At 39.8% G+C, this 19,812-nt stretch overlaps 3 protein-coding genes across 3 annotated transcripts in view; 2 read left to right on the top strand and 1 right to left on the bottom strand.

Annotated features, from left to right (window-relative positions):
- The window catches only part of LOC145464072 (uncharacterized), a 58,902-nt gene that overhangs the window by 37,585 nt on the left and 1,505 nt on the right, over positions 1-19,812 (top strand). The gene's annotated exons all lie outside the window — the stretch shown is intronic.
- Positions 40-15,845, bottom strand: LOC145464074 (uncharacterized). Its single transcript, XM_081447889.1, has 16 exons — positions 13,569-15,845; positions 12,667-12,787; positions 11,766-11,920; positions 10,760-10,869; positions 9,899-9,990; positions 8,517-8,633; positions 7,970-8,062; positions 7,117-7,158; positions 6,497-6,610; positions 5,759-5,830; positions 5,209-5,271; positions 4,708-4,845; positions 4,034-4,144; positions 2,156-2,272; positions 1,274-1,381; positions 40-641 (listed from the first exon to the last, which is right to left on the bottom strand). The coding sequence occupies exons 1-16, from the start codon at positions 13,803-13,805 to the stop codon at positions 412-414; spliced, it is 1,920 nt and encodes a 639-aa protein (XP_081304015.1). The 5' UTR covers positions 13,806-15,845; the 3' UTR covers positions 40-411.
- On the top strand, positions 16,026-18,235 carry LOC145464077 (uncharacterized). The gene has a single exon (XM_081447892.1). The coding sequence runs from the start codon at positions 16,847-16,849 to the stop codon at positions 17,660-17,662; it is 816 nt and encodes a 271-aa protein (XP_081304018.1). The 5' UTR covers positions 16,026-16,846; the 3' UTR covers positions 17,663-18,235.

Below are 19,812 nucleotides of genomic sequence, written 5' to 3'. Positions count from 1 at the left end.
GAACTCCGCCTTACGGTCACCCCTTTATTACGCTTTTTTTTTTTTTTTGTCCCAGCGAAGGCCAATACATTTTCTTACAAGGAAACCCCGTTAATACGGCCAACGGCTACATTCTAAAATCCCAACCTGTATAATCCTTTAAAATTTTACCCCGTTTATACAGCCACTCGAACCAGTTATGTTCATCTTTCCAATGTTAATATTTTATGAACTGATTGAAATTTTAATTTTTAAAAAATTATATTTGAATTCCGGATGCTTGTTAAAGAACAGTTGTTCAGAAGTGCAATTATGGTATCTCTGTTAAGACGTCACTCAGTTTAGACCAGTCATGAAATTTGACCCTATCCCGTTAATGTGGCCAAATTTTCATGGCCCTTTGTTGACTGCATTAACGGGGTTCCACTGTAATTACAAAGTGGCAATCATTTTCCACCACTTTGACGTTTTACTCGGGATAATCACTTTACAGATGGCCCTATCCGCTGTCTCGCAAATTCTCTTAACTGTGTCGAACTTCTTCCCCGTGGGACAGGCCACGTGACTTGTGACGCCATTTGAACACGCAATGTATCCTAGGCATGTGGTGGGGGCCTGGTAATTGCCATTTTCTTTTCCACCGCAAAACGAGGTTTCTGAAACTAGAAAAGACGCGGTCATTTTCGTAATATAAGAGGAGGAAAAAACCGAGGGTGATAAATGTTTTGTCGATGAGATTGCGCTAAGTCCTCGTGAATTATTGTCCCCTTCGGGGTAGTAATATAACAGGGTTATTCTTAGGCATTCAACAATGAGATCTTGGTACTTTATTAGGAGAATTTTTGCAGTGATTTATTTACTTTACTTGGAAACATTCACCGCAAACTCCAAACTCTTGGATCTTTTTTTCCAACCTGAAAATAATACTGAATCTGGAAACAAGGCGACTTGTGTTACTGTTTTGGTAGGCAACGTGAAGAATAGTAGTCAGAAAATGAGGCTAAACCTTGAGCATTCTTACGTAAAAACTCAGAACAATTTTTCCTTTCAAGAGCAACGCGCGCGACTATTCTCTTTTTCGACAGGGTAAGCGAATAAAGGTCATTATTGATCTGTCCAATCAGATTCCACCATCGACAGTTTACTTTAATGATCATGTGGTTGTATGTCAATGCAATGTCCTTTTGTTAATCTTGTAAATGCTCGTAACGTGCCTCTTTTCATGGTACTATTCTAGTCAGGAGGAGTTAGTTACAGATCTTCGATATTTTACCATTTATTAAAATGTACTTACAAGGAACGTAGCAGCTCCTAGGACAATTATCCACCATCCAAGTCCAATTAGACTTTTTACATTCGTCCATCGCCGACCAGGCGGGGCAATCGTTGTATCTGTCATAAACTATCAAAAAAAGGTTTTGAAAATCTTTGACGATTAAACTTTTACATGGAAAACTAAAGGAACGTTGCATGACAATGCAAGTATTTCCTCGACGGGCTACAAATCAAGCTTTTCTTCGTACCACAGCATAACCAAAATTCACCTATTGACATACCGAAGACCATTATCGTTTCTGGAAAGAGGCCTGTATGTTTATCTGTGTAAATATGTTTATCTGGGCAAATGTTGACCGAAAATAGATTATTCACTGATTAGCAAAACTCTTTAATTTAGCTTTTCTTCGCCTTCCCCTCCTCTTTCCTGGTTAGGAGAGAGGGTGCGATGGAAGGGAGGGGGGGGGGGGGAACAGCCTTATTAGATTCCTTTTTCCGAAATTGTCCTAGTTAAAAATTCCTCGGCTTTTATTAGAGGATTTCAAAGTACTTAGGACAGAAAGGGTGTACATCGTGTACCCATGGAGGTCTTAAATAATGGTGTGGAAGAAGACCATATAGAACTCTTTAGCTTGGGCGGCTTGTTGCCCCATTTCAGACCATGTGATGATACTCTTGAGAATTCTTGCTTTCGAATTTTCAAACAGTCGCCTGTATATTAATGAATAATTTTTGTAGTGGGAAAACAAATCGCCCAGGCTGAAAAGGTCTATTTTACTATCAGAAAATAATTTTTGAAGATATTTTGGGGTATAAAGTGTAAATTGCTATCTCAAAGAGAAAAACGCACAGTCAAAAAAAAAATACGAATCTGATCACTGCCTTGATCAACAACTCTCACCTTTGCACAAGCCGCAGCTCCTTCTACAGTTGGTGTTCATCCATGTTATTCTGCTTCCCGAGCTGCATTCGTCCAATAAAGCCCAAGATGGACACCTGTCATCTGTGTCTTTGCAATCTGCGTTGCACGATAAGCTTGATTAGTGCATTACATGATGTATATTAAGAAGCTTCGCCTGTTACAATGATATGCCTCAGTAGAGGAAGTGGGTCTTTGTCCTGTGAGGCCTGTCGTTGTAGTAACACAGTCGTGCGTTAATTTGGTTTTTTCTGTTTTTGTCAAGAGGTAATGACCAAAGCAGCGTTTACACTACGCCGGAGGAATTTGAAAACGCAGCTTTAATTGTACGGTTAGGCCTACCGTACACACCAATGCGTCACGAAAACAGAGCTTTTCGAAAACGCTCTTCAAACCGGGGAACTTCGTGCGGACGGAAAACATTTTGAAACGATGGCGTCAAGATAATCCTGTGACTTCCCTGCCCGAGTTTAATTTTCCTTTAACAAAAGTCCAAAATGACCTTTCATTGTTGCGTTCTTAAATTTTTCCGGCGTAGTGTGGACGAAAACCATTTTATACGTTTTTAGAGTGAAATCTCCGCTTTCAAATTCCTCCGGCAAACTGTGGACGCTGCCATAATCAGCAACCATACTTCTCGACCTTTTTCTTTTTGAAACGCGGACAGAACCTTACGCGGTTAGAGAGGGGGGGGTTGGGGAAAATATCCGCCAAACCTCTCTTTATAGATATCTTCAAAAACGAACATTATACTCAAGTCCTCTGAACTCATCCAGTCCTTTAACGGTTGTGTGTTAGGTTAATTAGAAGTTTAAGCATTTAAACTGTGGTTAATGAGCTCTGTAGTCTACATCAGAACTGTCATCTAAGGTTGTCACCAGTTCTGTTATCTTTTCTTTATTAGCTATTGTGCAATAACCTTAGGTCAATGTCCAATGCAACCCAATAGTTTTACTATATGGGAAATCATACGACAAAGCTCCCAGTGATTTTCCACCATGCTCTCATGTGATTTCAGCGTGCTATACCCCTCCCAACTCCTTCAATCCCCACTTAGTAAAACCCCATTGTTTTGTGACCCTGTCCCATTTGTGAGCTAGTATTCAAGCTAGGCCGTTCTTCGCCTTCCCCTCCCTCCCTCCCTGTATTGGTAGCTTTGTCCTTTCCCATCTTTTTCCTCCATGTGGTTGTAATTACCTTTCGTGAGAGGGTGGCTTTCGCCTGCTGAACCTTCTCGGTTTATTCACTGCCATGTTCTATTTGTTATATTGTTTGTTAACCATAGGTAGCAGGGAAGTGCAGCCTAGGCTGCACTGTGCCCCACAGTAAGTGCTATAGCCACCCTTGGAAATAGGTCCGGATCTCTCCAGGATGGTTTCATCGTACCATCTGACCTATTGTCCTCCCAGAGGGGCACCCCATCTTCTGGTCCATCCTATGTTACTTCCAAGGAAATAGGTCCGGATCTCTCCAGGATGGTGACATCGTACCATCTGACCTATTGTCCTCCCAGAAGGGCACCCCTCTTCTGGTCCCCTTAGTAACATAGGTTCCCCTAGAGACGCCGCTACTCTAGGGGAGATAGGCTCTGTTTTCCCTGCCACCCATGTTTTGCACCATAATCAATGTTTTGTTTCTGTTTCCTGTATCTACCCATCAAAAGGGGAAGAGGGGTTGCAATGTTATTACCCATATAAATATCCTCGCTGGTACTGTTAGATCTGCCCCTCCCTCTGTGTGGGGGTGGCTTTAATAATTTATACTAAATTGCACACCAGCAGGGTCTCATTAATTAATTCACTTCGATCGAGCCTTTGAGTTTTCAGGTTTTTAGGTCTAGTTTTCATATATTGATCTCACCTCCACACACGTTGCAGCTCTTTCTACAGTTTTTTGTCATCCACACTCGGTTTCCTTCACATTCCCCATTGAAGGCCCACGAAGCGCACTTTTCAGATGAATCAATGCAGTCTGCAAACCAGATAATATTTTCTCTCTTCAGTTCTTTTTTAAAGAATAATGAACTTTTCTGGTATATGTCTACACAAAATTCACGGGTGCAGTATTTTAAGTTAAAGAGCGTGTTGTGAACTTGAAGAGATAATTCAGTACTTTACTTGCTATTCGTCTCTCTTGTTATTAATTTCGTTATTGATGCATCGTTGACCCTGAGGAATGTCCTATTTAAAGCTGATAGAAATACTTATCGCAGATGGTCAAATGTGCCCCTGAAAAAGATACCAGAACGTCGTGGACTTCGCTGGAGTGTATTTTTCCTTTCACAGCAGAAGTAAAAAGATAGTTGTATAAAAAAGATACCAAAGTATGCATTTTTCAACCACTAAACATTACTACAGGCAATCCTCAGTGGCGTATAAGTGGTTCCACGCCGTACAGAACAATGCTCTCTTTCGCATTTATTCAAAAAGAAAATCTTTTTTCTTTTATTTTTAGCACGCGCAAAAAATGAAATCAAGAAGGCTTCCTTGAAGGTGTTATGGACAAAGTATGCACCATTTAAATGGTTAACGTACCTTTTGGAGCATTATGGTATTTACAGCTGACGCAACAATTCGGTATCATCCATAACGGGTTTTTTTCGCACTCACCCACCGCTGCCCATCCTTCACAGGACGACTCTAGGTCGGTTATACATGCTGATACTGAGAAAACTGAAGCAATTAGAGATATTTAGTGCGATTAAGTTAAAGAGTGTTATTGTTTATATGGCCTGTACTAGAGTTCTGTTACACCTTTATCCATGTTAAATTTTACCACTTTATTTCTTGAGAGGGTTCCTATCATTACTAATGTTTAAGAAAGAGTTTCCAGTGAGCCCTAAATGTTAGTTCTCTAGCTTAAGTAACTGATTCCAAACCTGGCACACGCGAGAGAGAATCGGGCGTCTGTTTCAACCAGGCATTGGGTTTTTGGAACCAACAACTCAAATGACATTTCAAACTATTCTTTAGTGACCCTCCGAGGTTATTTAGCCTCTGTCGTAAAGCCACGTTTGGTGCACAATTCACGCTTACCTTGAGGCGCAGCTGGTATGGGATAACTCACTACTTCAGGTTGTGTTGTAGCCGGGGGAGGGACTGTTGATATGAAGTACAGGAGAAGAGAAGAAGAGAGAGTCAAGTTCTCGGTTGGAGTTGTTTGAGGAGTATGCATGAATTTTAATTAAATGAGCACAAGAATTGAGATCACGGACATAAACAGTTCTCCGTTACAATTGCTTTGCTTCTGTGTTAAAGATCAAAAGCCTCGTTTGCCTCGTTTCAATGTTCTTGGTCGAAATTGCCTCGCTTCTGTGTGTCTAATCGAAAATGCCTCACTTCCATGTTTCTGATTGTAACTGTTTGGCCTCTATGATTTTAATCATTTCTCAAACAGAATATTGGTACTAACAACACGCTTCTGTCGATAGTTGAGCTTTCTAAAAGGCTTTTTATCTTAGTTCATTTCCAACGACGAAAACTTCCAAGAGATAGAGCACAATGCAGATTTTAACGTTGGAACCTTAAGCTGCACTGAATAACCAACTCATGACGGCAAACTATCTCACCAGTAGGCATGGCATACCTGTTACCGGAGATGTTGTTGGAATAACTACTACAACTGGAGGTGGCGTTGTGGTAATTTTACTGCCGTCATCTAAAGGTAAAATAAACGTTATCACGTTTTGCTTCTTGTTTAGCTATTGTCGTAAAACGCACCTCTCTTTTCACAACCAGGTCTCCGAACAATAATCGTTGCTAAAAAAAACTATCCCGTAGCATTATTGATCTAGCTTTTGGCCTATTCAAGTCGCATTCCAACTATATGTATACAGATAAGCTAATAGTCCATCTCTGTTAACTGTTGAATTTAATTAAAGGATATTGCTCGGTGGTTTAAGTGGGTGGTTTATAATCACATGAAAAACGCGCGCAAAATATTCCCGAAAGCTTGACTTCACTTAAGTGTGGTTATTTAAGTCAGTGCATTGTTAAGCCAACTCGCTTCACGTACGAATCGTGATTCACACTCTTCACGCGTGACTCCTGATTCATACTCTTCACGGGTGAAACGAGCGAAACGTAATTCATAATCGTCACGCTTGAAATGACTTGTGATTCACATGTCATGCGCGACTCTCGAGTGTTTCTCGCCACGCGTGATGCGTGATTCAACTCGTAACGCGGGCGACTTTGTATGAAATAACGATAATGTCAGCGCTCTGGCATCTTGTTAAGTAAGAGCAACTTTTTCCTAGTTTCTGTACATTACACGAAATTGTTAAGGTCGGAAAATATAAGTAAAAGGAATAAGCCGGCTTACCGCAATATCCACAAGTAGCAGCGCAGTCATACTCCATATAAGCCGCTTTACAGTCGTGCCCATTCGCCACGCGCCACTCACAAGTTTCCTTTCCAGCACGGTCATAACAGCGATCTGAAAACAGACAGAGCTTTGAACAACGTTTTGTTTGCGTTTTAGCCTTTTTAGTTTCCAATCGTAGCACGGTTTTCTCCAAAATTGCTTCAGTGCTACTCGTCTCGAGGCTTTCTATACCACGGTAGCATAGTCGCTTTGATCTTTTCCAGAAAAATAGATAAAGAGAAAGGTCTTCTCCTTTCCGATCCCCCCCCCCCCCCCCCTTACCCCTTCCTGGGAAAGATCTAGCAATTCTGCTAGAAATCTTTATTTTATTTATTTAAAAAACACGGTAAATACATCAGGCATTAACAGAGGAATATTTTCGAGGACTTTTGTTGTATATGTACTGGGAAAATCATCATTCGTAATAGATTCTTCTAACATTAAGGTCTGCGTCTGTTTCACAACAGCGCTCCACTGCCTGATAATAGAACAGCAAATTAATAGTGTAAGCTTATGGTCAAAACTCAGACTTTTTTAGTCCAAAGGCTCATCAAATAAGGGACGAAGTATATGCTTACTTTCACAGTTTTCTCCGTAATAACCAGGCGGGCATTCCTTCGCTAAAGGGAATGAATCAGAAAGTTAGGATTTATGAAATTAAGCTCAACGTTCTCACTATATTAGCATAGTTCTGCAATGATCTATCTTCTATTCTAAACTGGATAACGTCATAAGTTTTCCAGCGTAAGACATCCTCTTCTTGACCCTATTCTCGTTCACTCTATAGACATAAATTCCATTCATTTTCATTCTTTTTCCTCACGAATTGTTGAACAGTTTCGTTTGTTGTGTTTCATTCTCCCATATAATTTTTCGACGAGTTTTTCCTCCCTTTTGAAATGGTCTCGCCCAGCGTCACGTTTGTCCTTGATTTTTGAGTATCGGGTTTGTTTTTTCTTCACCCACTTCCCCTTCAGTGGCGTCGATCTTCCCTTCATGATTTTCACATTTGAAAAATGTTTCGCATGTCATATTAGCAGATATCACAGAATATCTTGAACGTAGTACGTTATCATCTGCTTTGCGGTTGTCGGCTATCTATTTTGAACAAATCTAACTTATTTAGGGTGTGTTCTGTTCGATGGATTACTATTCAACCGATAAAGATATGTTTTGCGCGCTGGAAATAGAATGATTCATCAACTTTTATTATCCTGAATATTCACGCCAATTTTTAACCAATTTGTCCAAAATACACTTACGCACAAAAACTGTTCCTCAGTTGTTACGAAAATAAACACAGTGTACAGCAGGAAAAGAGGCCTTCAGTTTCACAACCTCCATTGAATTTTTTTCCTGTCACGCAAACCATACCATAAAAATTGATAATCTACTTTTTTCATGCCGAGGAGCTTACTTCATGTAGTTTACCTGAACAGTCCATACCCCGCCAACCAGACGGACAGGCACAAACACACTCCTGAAGGTTTACTGTTCCGCCATTAAGACATTTCAAAGGGCACCCTGAAGAGTTGATAAAACAAGACAAATCGGATGATCGTGATGTGGCTAAAGTTCTTGCAAAAGGAGCCTTCATGCAAAAGAATCAAATAATTTTTTTCGCAAGTCAAAGATTGACGAGTTTTGACAGATCAGTAATAGACATTTGCAGCGGACAAGCAGTGGGGGGATAAAAGGAAACCCCCTTCTCCCATTCCCCCCAAAAGATGAATCCCGACAGGCCTTTTTCTCTCACCTTTTCTCTCCCAACCCCTACATTGTCTTTGGGAAGGATTTCTTTGTCTCTTCCCCCTCCCCCCCCCTTTCCCGCCGCCTTCTAACACCCGTTCCTCCCGACTCTTATGACAACTTCTGAATAGACCACGACATTAAGTTTTATGTTTATTTTGGTTTCCGGAGTTATTTGGTGGGCACTGATTTCAAAACTTAATTGAAATGTCAAATGTGGTTAACTTACTGCATAAGTTGCACATTTTTGGGCACATCCTCTCCATTAAGTCTGGTTGTGTTGAACACATGGATTTTGGGAAACCTGTTGTTTTACCACAATCTTGGTCGAAGTCGGCACATTCTCCTACGAACAGAAAGATTACTTTATGTTTAGAATACTGTGTGCAAGTAAAAGATCACTTGATAAAGTGTGGTAGTATTGATTCGTCAAAGTGAAACTGCTGGAAAGTGTTGGAAACTGTTGCTAGTCGTCACACAGTAAGAGATATGTTGCAGAGAAGTGAAGCGGGGACAAGCCCCTTCATGTTTACGCATACATGTAGTACGCATGTTGCCAGGACAGTATGCAAACTGTTGCGCACGAAGCGGATTGAGGCATAAAAATGTCTTGTCGAGGGGCAGTTTGTAAGAGCAGTGCACACGTTGTGACATCGAAAGTTGAGGTCATTTTGTTCTTATCTCGTGACGCACGAATCCAAACCAGTTGAATTTCATACGACTTGTTGCGGAGACAAAATTTTGTCCCCGCGAAGATCTTTTTCGCACGCTCGGAAACGAACATGACAAACTGTCGTTGCAACGTGTCCCCGCTTCATGTCCTCGCAACATGTGCTCTAGTGTGTGGCAACCATAATTTAATTGTAGGTCGATGTGTTTGATTCCCGAGGACGGCACAGCCCGCTAGGGATGAGTAAGACCAAGGCCCTGTTCACACTACGCCGATGGAATTTGAAAATGCAGCTTTATTTGTACGGTTAGCCTACCGTCCACACTAATTCGTCACGAAAACGGAACTTTTCGAAAACCCTCTTCAAACCGGCGGAATTTGAAAACGCCGGCTTTTCGCTTTCGTGTGGACAGAAAACATTTTGAAAACGAAGCTTTGTGAAAACGATGACCCAGCGATAATCATGTGATTTCCCGGATTGAGTTTTCCTCAAACACAAATCCAAAATGACCGGTGATAGTTGCGTTTTTAAATTCCTCTGGCACAGTGTGGACCGAAAACGATGCGTTTTCAGAGTAAGTTCCGTTTTCCAACTCCTCCGGCATAGTGTGGACGGTTCCTTATTGCCAAGTGACTTTAAACGGAATCTATGACAAGCTTCACCAATCCACCGCAGGAAAAAAGATGGTGACTGGTACATTTACCCATAATTCTTAGCGCACGAAAACCTTAACAACGTTCATAAAAACGTACAGAAACGTTGCAAAACTAGGCTACTCAATGTCCTTAGTACAGGGACAAATATTGTAAAAGTTTGGCTTTCTTCGTACTTTGTTGGCTGTGTTAGGTTCGCAAGGCATTGTGGTAAAATGTACAGCCCCCATCTTTTTTCCTACGGTGGATTGCTACAAATAGGTGAGATTTAAACGTTTTTTACTTACTGCATAGATTCTTGTAGCAGAATCCTCTACCAGAGGCGCATTTAGTGCATGGAGTTCCTGTCTTGTAAGGATATTCGCCAATCATGTTACCTCTAGAGTGAAAGTATAAAAGCAACACGCATAACTTGAAATTCAGTGCTATAATAATCTTGCTTGTCAAGCCAGTATATCGTTCCTCAAGGAACATATTTTTCATGATAATAGTTCTTTTTATAAAGTCAAAGCTTTTCGTTGTGTTTTTAAGGTAGTTGGAGGAACAGTTGAGATAAGAAGACCAGTAACTGTTCATAAACTCTAAGTAAATGTATTCCATGCGCTACTTCATGAAGAGTGTCACGAATTATTTGAATTATTTTGTGGTTTCACTTGGTACAATTTTTTAAATTCTTGTCAGTTGTAATGCAGGTACATAAGTAGTTTGAACTTAGCGTTTAACTCAGCTTTTAACTTTTTTTTTCTCAAAGAATATCGTACGACTTCCAAAGTTTAGAATAATCTTGTTCGATGTACGTCCTCTTTGATTCCTTTAAGGATGGTTTATGCGCTTTGAGTTATTTTTAACCCGTACAAAGATACTTTTAAATTGAAGGAAACCTGAAAATAATAGTTAACTAAGATAGAAAAACACTGAAGAGATAATAGTAAACAAACCATAGAGGAACAAGGATGGTTAAGGATGGAGAAGATTAACACGGATTACAAACCACGAACTTGGAAAATTTAGGGTAATCTTTTCAAAAAACGAAGCTCCTTTATGCTCTGCGTATATCTAGTTATAGACGTTATCAGGCAGTTTGAGAAACATGGAAGAAGTAACAAATAAAATACTAGACTATAAGTACAACAAGAGCTGGTGCTTACGTTGGGCCATAGTCACAAGCGACCATTGTCCCTCCAAGGCCATAACTCGGGAAAAAGTTAGCACAAAAAGCTACTGCACATCCAACATACTTGGACTTTGCCCACGCAAGCTAAAGAGAAAGTACAGTAAAACTTAGACATTCCTTGAAACGCACACAACGATTACAATTTAATTCAATTCAATTTTAATTTAAACTCTCGCAAACATTGATTTTATAGAAGTGTCAGAAAAAAAATAGAATACATGTAAATATATAAAAAAAGATTACATATAGAAGAAGACAAATTAATGAAATAATTTACAAATGTGATTAAAAAATAAAGTGTTAAAGAAAGAAAGAAAAGGAGATAAAGGAAGACAAATAGTTTTAATACAAGGTTGATTGTGTGGAGTTTGGGACACCTAAAATAGTTTATGGAACTAGCCGAGTGGGTGCCCTAAAGTAACTAAATTTAGCGAAGAAGTACAGTGTTAAAAAAAACAATTAAGGTTAAAAGTATTTCTTCAAGATCTAATTACAAAAAAAAATATTAAATTTCAACGATTAATGATTATTAGCACAGATAAGTAACGTTCTTTATTAAAACTAGAATTCAAAACACCCGTTTGACGAATTTACAATAAAAAGGGCGTAGTAACAATATAAAAGGTATAAATACATTAATACATGCAATGCGATGAATCCGTGAGATGGAACAAAGAAATGGCTTAAAATAGTGAAAATTATTAAAGTAAGTTATATAGGCATCTATCTACAAAAATTCTTTCAAAATGCTCTGTCCTTTCAAGCGGCAGAACTAAGTTATGGCCTTGTCAACCGTTTGCGGGTAGTCCGTCGACATACCCTCTACTTTGTCTTGAGTTCGTCGTTTTCGCAAGCGCAACAAAATATAAACCCTGGGCGTGGAGTATGAACGAGCCAAAACGCAAGGGGGTGGGGCTGGAGAAAACGTCTGTATACAGACTATGTGTACGTAGGAAGCTCCGCGTTTCTCCACGACTTACTTGCGTGTAATGTCCGCATACTCCTGAGGAACAGACAGCGGAGCTCATTGGGCTCTGAAACTTGCTGTACGTGTATTTCTTGTATTCATTGTACCATCTTTCCACGCGACTTTCTGGATTGCCAAGCTCGCCCGCCTCGCGCGCGAGATTTTGACCTACCAGGGAAAAATCCAGCAGCAATTAAATACTAAGCAATAAGGAGGTTGGCAAATGGTAAATTCAAGAGGCGAGATGACAATTCTAACGCCGTTTCTACGAATCTGAGACCACTAATTTTTACTCAAATTCTCCAGTAAATTTTCGATTTTATTGTAAGAGAGCAAATCGACACCGGAGGCCCGGTTGTTCCGTCATGTCAGTTCAACATTGATAAACTCACTTATGCTATCCGCTAGCCAGCGATTTATTGGGTGGTTCGCTTAAGCCATCCTTGGGGCAATTGCAAGCTGGAAAAAGCTGGGCAGTGACCTGCAATGGACCCACATCCCATGGAGAGGGAGTTGGAACACTTCTAAACGTTTCATGAACGAGGGGTAATCGCCAGTATTTACCAGCCAGCTGGCTCCTCCAGTTCCTTGAATGTGATGTTTCAAGGCTCAATCAGGCCCAATATGCTATACTGGACCGAATACGTTGAGGTTTCAGGCATCAACAGACGTATTTGGATGTACAGTGGAACCCCGCCTTGCGGTCACCTCGTTATTACGGCCACTTTATTCTGGCCCGAACAAAAACTTAGTCAGTCATTTTCTTATTCAAAGAACCCCGTTAATACGGCCACCCTGATAATACCACCAGATTTTTGTGGCCCGTTCGTGACCAGATTAACGGGCTTCCACTGTACTTTATGAGCAAAAATGTGTCCCACTGGGCAACTACGAATGATACGAATTATAAATACCTATTTCTCCTGTAAAGGTAACGGGATAAGGATACTGGTCACCGAACTTCACAAATCCATGATCCCATATGCACTTATTTGCCCACATCTGAGCTAAGTTGGCGAGATTGTCATCCCACGTCTGCAAATACAAAGATACGATCAGTACGTGCTGTGAATACCGACATAGTCGTACGAAAGTGTCAACTTATTGGAAGAAGACAGGAAGCAGGAGTACAAAATCCGTGAACTTGAAGGATACGAGACAAACAATCACCGCTGATTACTGTTATACAAATTCAATTGATTTGTTTGTTTCCCCTGGGAGTGTACTCCCAGAAAAATTAGGTGGGGGGTGTGGGGCCCGGTTTCCAAAACCCTTAACCTATTTAAGACCAAAATCTGCGATTTTCCCTACCCTATTTATGACCTGAACAGAAATTTCATACCCTAGTGACGACCATGTTTCGGATCTGCCCTATAATCAGTTGCCTAGTTCAGACCAATGTTAAAGGCATGGTGAAAGGCTTTTGTTGATGGTCTTATCGATAATGATGAAAAAGTAGCTTCTTCTAAAACAATATATACCCAGTTCAAAACTAAAGTGCAAAACCCATGCCCTATTGAGACCAAAATGGCCAAAATTGATTCCCTATTTCTGACCAGAACGAATTAAAAACCATGCCCTTTAGGGCCGTACCTATATAGCCCATTTAAGAGAGTACCCCTAGGTTTGTTTCGTTGTTCGAACAAATAGTTAATCTTGATGATAGACGAATGTGAAATAACTAGTGCTATATGCAAAAATACGCATTTCGACTGAAAACGCGTTCGAGTAGGAAATCTTTCATGCGTATAAATATTACAAGCCACAATGAGCGCCCTGGTTTACTGTTTTTGCCCGTGATTCGGTCTGTACCTACCAAATATTCCATGTCGGCCGCAGACGGATTAACCATTCCGCGAAATTTGTTGTGTTCAGTTAGGAACTTTTCCTTTTCTTCCATTGTAAGTTTACAAGTCGCGAAATCCCCTCTTGAAGGCGACGTAATGTAGACAGACAAGACCATGTCTCTTACAGAAAACTGTAACATGAAGTAAAAAACTAGACAAACCAAACGGCAGAAGACATCATGTGTGTTTCTAACGCGTGGAGACATGACTTATTGTTTATATTCGATAACTAAATGTAACTATTGAATACTGTTTGTTGTGCCTGACTAAATCAATTATTAGCACAACACGTGGTTATACACCCAGCTGAGATTTTAGTTTACAGTATTTTTTGCTTGTTTATTTTTTCGGGTCATTTGCCACGCAGAGAGTGCGAGAGAACTAAGACTTGGTTTTCGATGAGTTTCTGCGCTCTCTTCTTGATATTTTCATCGAAGCTTTTAAACAACCAGTAGAGTGAAACTTGTTTCTTGCTTGTTTCGTAGTTTGTTTCCCTTTTATTACAAGCTAAGGCAGTAATCTGTCTTTGTACCGTGCGTGTATTTAACGTGCTACACAGTTGCTAATGAATTAACTAAACAAAGCAATGTTTTTTGCTAGTACCCGTTAAAAGGTTATATGTATCATTGACCTCTAATTTCCACACAACAAACCATTTGGGTGTTTGAGGGCTGGCCTAAAACTTGTTCCTGTGGGTGGGGTAGGTAGGATAAAAGTCTGCGTCGGGCCAAGTGGCCCATTAGGCCGGAGCTTATCCCAGTTTTCGTAGCATTGAGCGACTTGGACTATTTCTACTTCCCCCTGGAGGGGATGCTAGTCCATTGCAGGGTTACCCCCCAGCATTAAATTCGCCGGCACTCATTTATACACCTGGGTGGAGAGAGGCACTGTGAGAGTAAAGTGTTTTGCCCAAAAACACAACGCAGTGACCTCGACCAGGCTCCAATTAACCCGGACCGCTCGATCTAGTTTCAGCGCGCGCGCTGACTATCAGGCCACCGCCTGTGGGGTGGGTCGGCGTTATTGGAATCACGCGCGTGTCGATAGCGAGCGAGAATTTACCTTTCGATGGGATATGAAAGTACACTTCATGTAAAGCGTTCCTGAGCAGGTATATTATGTAAGAGTAATAGTAATACTACAGCAATTCGCCAGTCATGATTCTAGTATTCTTCCATTTATTTGACTTATCTGTTGTTAAAATCGTGTTAAAATCCTCAGGGTTGTCACGATTATTGTAATCTAGTTAGTTTTTCATATGCAATGTGTAGTATTAGTTTCAGTATAGATTAATTTATGTCTTTTGATATGTAGTTAAAATCAAACGAAACCTACCCCGGAAATAAAAGACTTGAGGTAAACAAGGATTGAAGCTTGGAGCGCGTTAAAGGGTCTGAACCTCTTTTACAATGAATTAAGTCAATGTAGAGTCTTCGATGTAGAGCACAGGTTTTCTAAGGCAAGATAACATCAAAGAGCTAATATTACGCCAATTCAAGACGGAACAAAAGCGTATAGTTGAGATTGTAGAACTGATTGAGAAGGCTATTAACAACGAGGTTAAAAATTATAGTGGCAGAATTAGCAAAATTGGCTAACTTCGTTAAACAACAATGATGGCTTTATACGATCAAAATGGAGACGAGTGAACTTGAAAGATCACAATCAAGTTGAATCAACGAACACATCTATGATAGAAACGATGGTCAACTGAAAAGACAAACTTCGTGACAGTTTAAAAGTATTTGTTCAAAATGCGTTCACTTTATTTTATACAGAGCTCAAATTAAACGGTAACTTCTATTTATATTCTTGCCTTCATATTGGCTTGTTTCTATGGTTGATATGCCGACTAAATATGTCAACTGTATTCATGCCAAATTTTACAAAAGAAATGAAATATTCATCATTTTTCAATTTTTTTTTTAAACAAACAGCTCCAGATGAACGTACTGGTTGAAGGGTTTTAGTTAAGTTGAGACACACTAGGGTTTTATCTACAGAACTAAGGCTTGCCGCAGCCACCTTCTACAGCACAATAAATAGCATCATATGAAAATACCGCTCAATAGCTTTCAACTGAATGGTCATACACTATGGGGTGCTATACACAGACTAAAACTTAGAATCATGTTTATTTACGCGGAATTTTACTCGGAATTAGAATATTAAAAGGGGGTAAAATGCTTGCTGTGAAGGCAGTATTAAGAGCAAGATTTTTGCAGACACGAAATTAATTAACTGAACCCATCTTCATAGAATATTCAATATAAAAAAGGAAAACACGAAAACAGTTTCGCAGAAAGAGTGCGCTTATTTGCATAATTCCAACACCTATATAATTGTCTGCTTTCTCATATCAATTAAAATGATCACAAATATAAATACTGATCATGTCATTTGAGAAAACCTCAGTAACTCCGAAAAACTGTGCCGGTACATCGCCATTTTGACGACCACTATAATCTGTTGAACGTTGCAACGATTTCATTTTTTTTTTTTTTGTTAAAAGCGAGAGAAGATCGCATCAAGTCGTAAGCAATTTCAATTTCCTCCGTAGTATCACCTGCCAAACAAGTGTCGGCATAAACCGTTGTCAGTCACGTTTACCAGCGTAAAGTTAAGGCTTTTTTTCATATCTCCTATTACGTTTTTGAATTATTCCAGCGTTCTCGAATCAATTGCAATTAATTTGCGTCCTATTGCTTACTCAAACAAACATACGGACACCTGCTGTTCGTATACACGAGGGCCTCTTTACTCCAATAAACATGACAAGTCCACCTGTCCGCATAATTACGTCATTGCAGCCGGAAAGGCGAATGATTTCTCATTAAAGCGCTTGTTTGGGGGAATGTGATTGGGCAGGCTGAACTATTGTTTTCATACCAGGAGATAGACATTGAAACTTCACAATCAGGTGTCCGCGATGTGAATAATATTTCGCATAGCAACCAACCTTAGAGTCCGAATATTTGATATCTTTCAAAACAGTTCGAGAATGATCCGTTTTATATCGCACGCCACAAGGAAATATCTCGTGGAACCAGGACGGAATTGTCTCAACGACTCACTCGGAAAAGGTTGGATTGCCCTAATGAACTAAAACGCAGGCTATTTAGACGCGAAATCATTATTTTGCAACCTGGTGTTTATATAGTAACTTGACATTTAGAGGCTAATACAGACAATTTCGCCGCCAGCTACATGTGTTAACGCTCACAGTCGTGCAAAATTTTAATTGAAAATGGGCGACAAGAGCAAGATAAAGACGGGAAATCTCGGAGCGAATATCATGGAGCAAAAGGAGCTTTCGAAGCGGCTTGGACGCTTGAAAAGACAAACGGACTACTTCGTTTCTGAGATAGAGGCAAGGCAAGTTCTACTGGCCAAGAAGTTTTTAAGTCATCTACAGAGAAGTGCCAAAATTGCTCAAGAGCAAGAGGCTGTAGTGAGTACTTTCAAGTCAGCACGCTGGAATCTAGCTTTTGAAAGTCAGCGTTCCGAGCACACAATGGGATCCAAAAGAAATTCCAAGAAAAGTGACGAATTGCAGAACAGCGCCGCGCACGACGAGCGCGCTGAGAAAAACCCCTCGCGCGTTCTAAAACGGATGAGTCAGCAATTTGAAGTGCCTTACAAAAAGATGTACTCTTTCAAGACAAGCGAGTTTGGGAGACCAGTCACTGTTCTGGACATGCGTTGCAAAATGTGGCAACGAATTTCGTTCTGCGTGGATAAAAAAGAAAGAGTGAAGAGCGCCCCTCCGTGGACTGAAAACTATAAGGCTCCGAGGCAAATAGAGATCGCTCACTATCGAGCTTTAAACTACATAGGCATGAAAACAAATCTTGTAAATCCTCCGAGTAGACAACCGCAAATTGATCAAGAAGCTTTGAAGAGTTATCGAAACCACGAGACCGAAGTTGAAAGAAAGGTTGTTGCGCAGTTCAACGAGAGCCTAGAGCCATACAAGATTAGGCCCGGACCAAAACAAATCGTTTATGACGTTAACACACTTTATGGAGAGTTAGCCAAGATTAACAGAAAAACAAGGAAGTGATTATGTTTCTAAGGAAAATCTCAGCTTACTTTTGTCAACAAATATATACAGTTAGAGTTATTTACTTCTAAATGAAGTGCGAAAATATCAAACCACCCGTTTTTTGTTTTCTTAGTTTTTTTTGTTTTTTTTTTTGCAAAACACGAAATATTGACGACACACCTTCAACCTACAAGTAAATGGACTGCATTATTGCATGTCTACTTTTGTAATCCTCAGAGGAAAAAATTAAACTACTTTTACCCTTTTCCAGTTATAAACTAATCATTCAAATCTTTTGATGTATATATATAAATGCATGTGGTTTGTGTGTGTGCGTGTTTAACTCTAAATGTCAGCAATCGGAAATTGATCATCCACACAAGTGCGCGTTAATTACGTATACGTGTAAACCACGGAAATGCCCAAGTGTTGTCACATACAATTTGATTGAGAAGTTTCTGTTGTAAACTAGCATTAAACGAAATTTCGTTTATATAAGTTACTATCTAAGCCAGCAAGAATAAAAAACGCTATGAAATTCTTAAAGAATTTGGCTCGGATTTGGCTTGAGTAAAAACAAATCGTTACATACTGAATCTCATAAACCCCAGATCCAATTAAGTTCAGTAGAAGAAAATAAATTTATATATCAATAAATCGTTGCGGCCTAAAATGTCGAATGTGTCCCAATATAATTATCAATTATCTATATTTTATGAATATGGTAACCTTTACTTTAAGACGAAGAAAGCTATGTCTTGAATAGAAGGTGAAAAGAGGTTTTCAGATAACGAACCAACCTTTATTAGCGTTTGCTTTTCACTTGCATCTCATTAAAAATATATAAATATCTCAGCAACAGTGTATCGTCCAACCTTAACTAAACTTGCCGGACTAAACCCTCCACGTCTTAATTTTTCCTCCAATAGTTAATTCCATACGACAGCATTGAAAGGAGCGAGACTGGCTGAGAATTATCACGCGTGATCTTCAGTACTATGCGAGATGTAGAAAAGATCAGTTACGAATTCAAGGAATCGATTTTGACTCTTCTAGACTTCGATTTTTATTTCATTTTCCAACAAAAAAGAGGAATTTCAAATATAATACCAAGTGTTGTGTTCAATTCAGCTCAGGACCCATCCACACGTAATGTTTACGTCTATAAATAAATATTTTATATATTTATATACGTTTTAATACGCCTTTCCTTCACATGTAAACTAGAGCGCTATCCAGAGCGGATAAATTCAACAGAATATCTAGTGCCCAGCTCTCTCTCTGTTTGACGCCTAGCCGTGGGAGATCTGGGTGGTCAGCATAAATGGAACATTGACAAACACTGACGTAACGTGAACTGATATAGTTACGCATGCTCAGTTTCAGTCTCGTACGCAGGTGTTTAATAGATAATTTAGCGTTTACGTCTAGACAGGAGATCGATACAGCAATTTTCCAACCATACCAACCACCTCAAAACATAGTCCACAATGTCCAAACGAAGTGCCCAGATAATTTTTGTTTCATTTGCATTCCAATCGAAATTTCCGGGATTTTTGATAAACACATTCCATGAAACACTGATTAATTAATAACGGCCCGGAGAGGATTGTGGGTAAGGGGTAAGGAACTCATTCAGTGTTGTTGTGTGTCTGCGACGCTTTATGATTAAACGTCAAAGTTTGGCAAAAGAAATTAAAATAACATTTATTCAGTTATATCGAGAGATGAAAGAGTTCTGCCTGAAAGTGCGCCAAGCATAACTCCTCATTCAGGTTGTGGTTGAAAGTGCGCCAAGCATAACTCCTCATTCAGGTTGTGGTTGAAGAAGCCTGGCAAAGTTCACGGGAATTTCTAAATGTTACAGAGTTTACACGAACGGTAAACATGTCATGATTTGTCTGTTTGAAAGCCTGTAATATGGCAACCGTCTGCCATAAAAACGTGAATGAACAAAACTTTTAACACTCTATTTCCAAAAAACAAACATTAGAACTAATTACCCTCTTCATTCCATCGTTGCTTGCACTATTGGGTTGAATAATCAGTACATGGTCCCGTTTGTTTCAGCGTTTCACCTGCCCACACTAAAACGCTCGAAAACGCTGATACGCTATAAAACACCACGACCGGCATCTGCGCATGCGACGTGACGTCCGCTTGTTCGA

Source organism: Orbicella franksi, chromosome 12, assembly GCF_964199315.1.
Source record: "Orbicella franksi chromosome 12, jaOrbFran1.1, whole genome shotgun sequence".
Taxonomy (NCBI): domain Eukaryota; kingdom Metazoa; phylum Cnidaria; class Anthozoa; order Scleractinia; family Merulinidae; genus Orbicella; species Orbicella franksi.
This window is presented reverse-complemented; position numbering and strand designations above follow the sequence as displayed.

Coding starts and splice junctions, on each gene's coding strand:
- LOC145464074 (XM_081447889.1), bottom strand. CDS start 13,805: ATGTCTCCACGCGTTAGAAACACACATGATGTCTTCTGCCGTTTGGTT. Junction 5,272..5,758: donor AACAACATCTCCGGTAACAG/GTATGCCATGCC, acceptor TCATATCAACAG/TCCCTCCCCCGGCTACAACA. Junction 1,382..2,155: donor GAGCTGCGGCTTGTGCAAAG/GTGAGAGTTGTT, acceptor TTTTTTTGATAG/TTTATGACAGATACAACGAT.
- LOC145464077 (XM_081447892.1), top strand. CDS start 16,847: ATGGGCGACAAGAGCAAGATAAAGACGGGAAATCTCGGAGCGAATATC.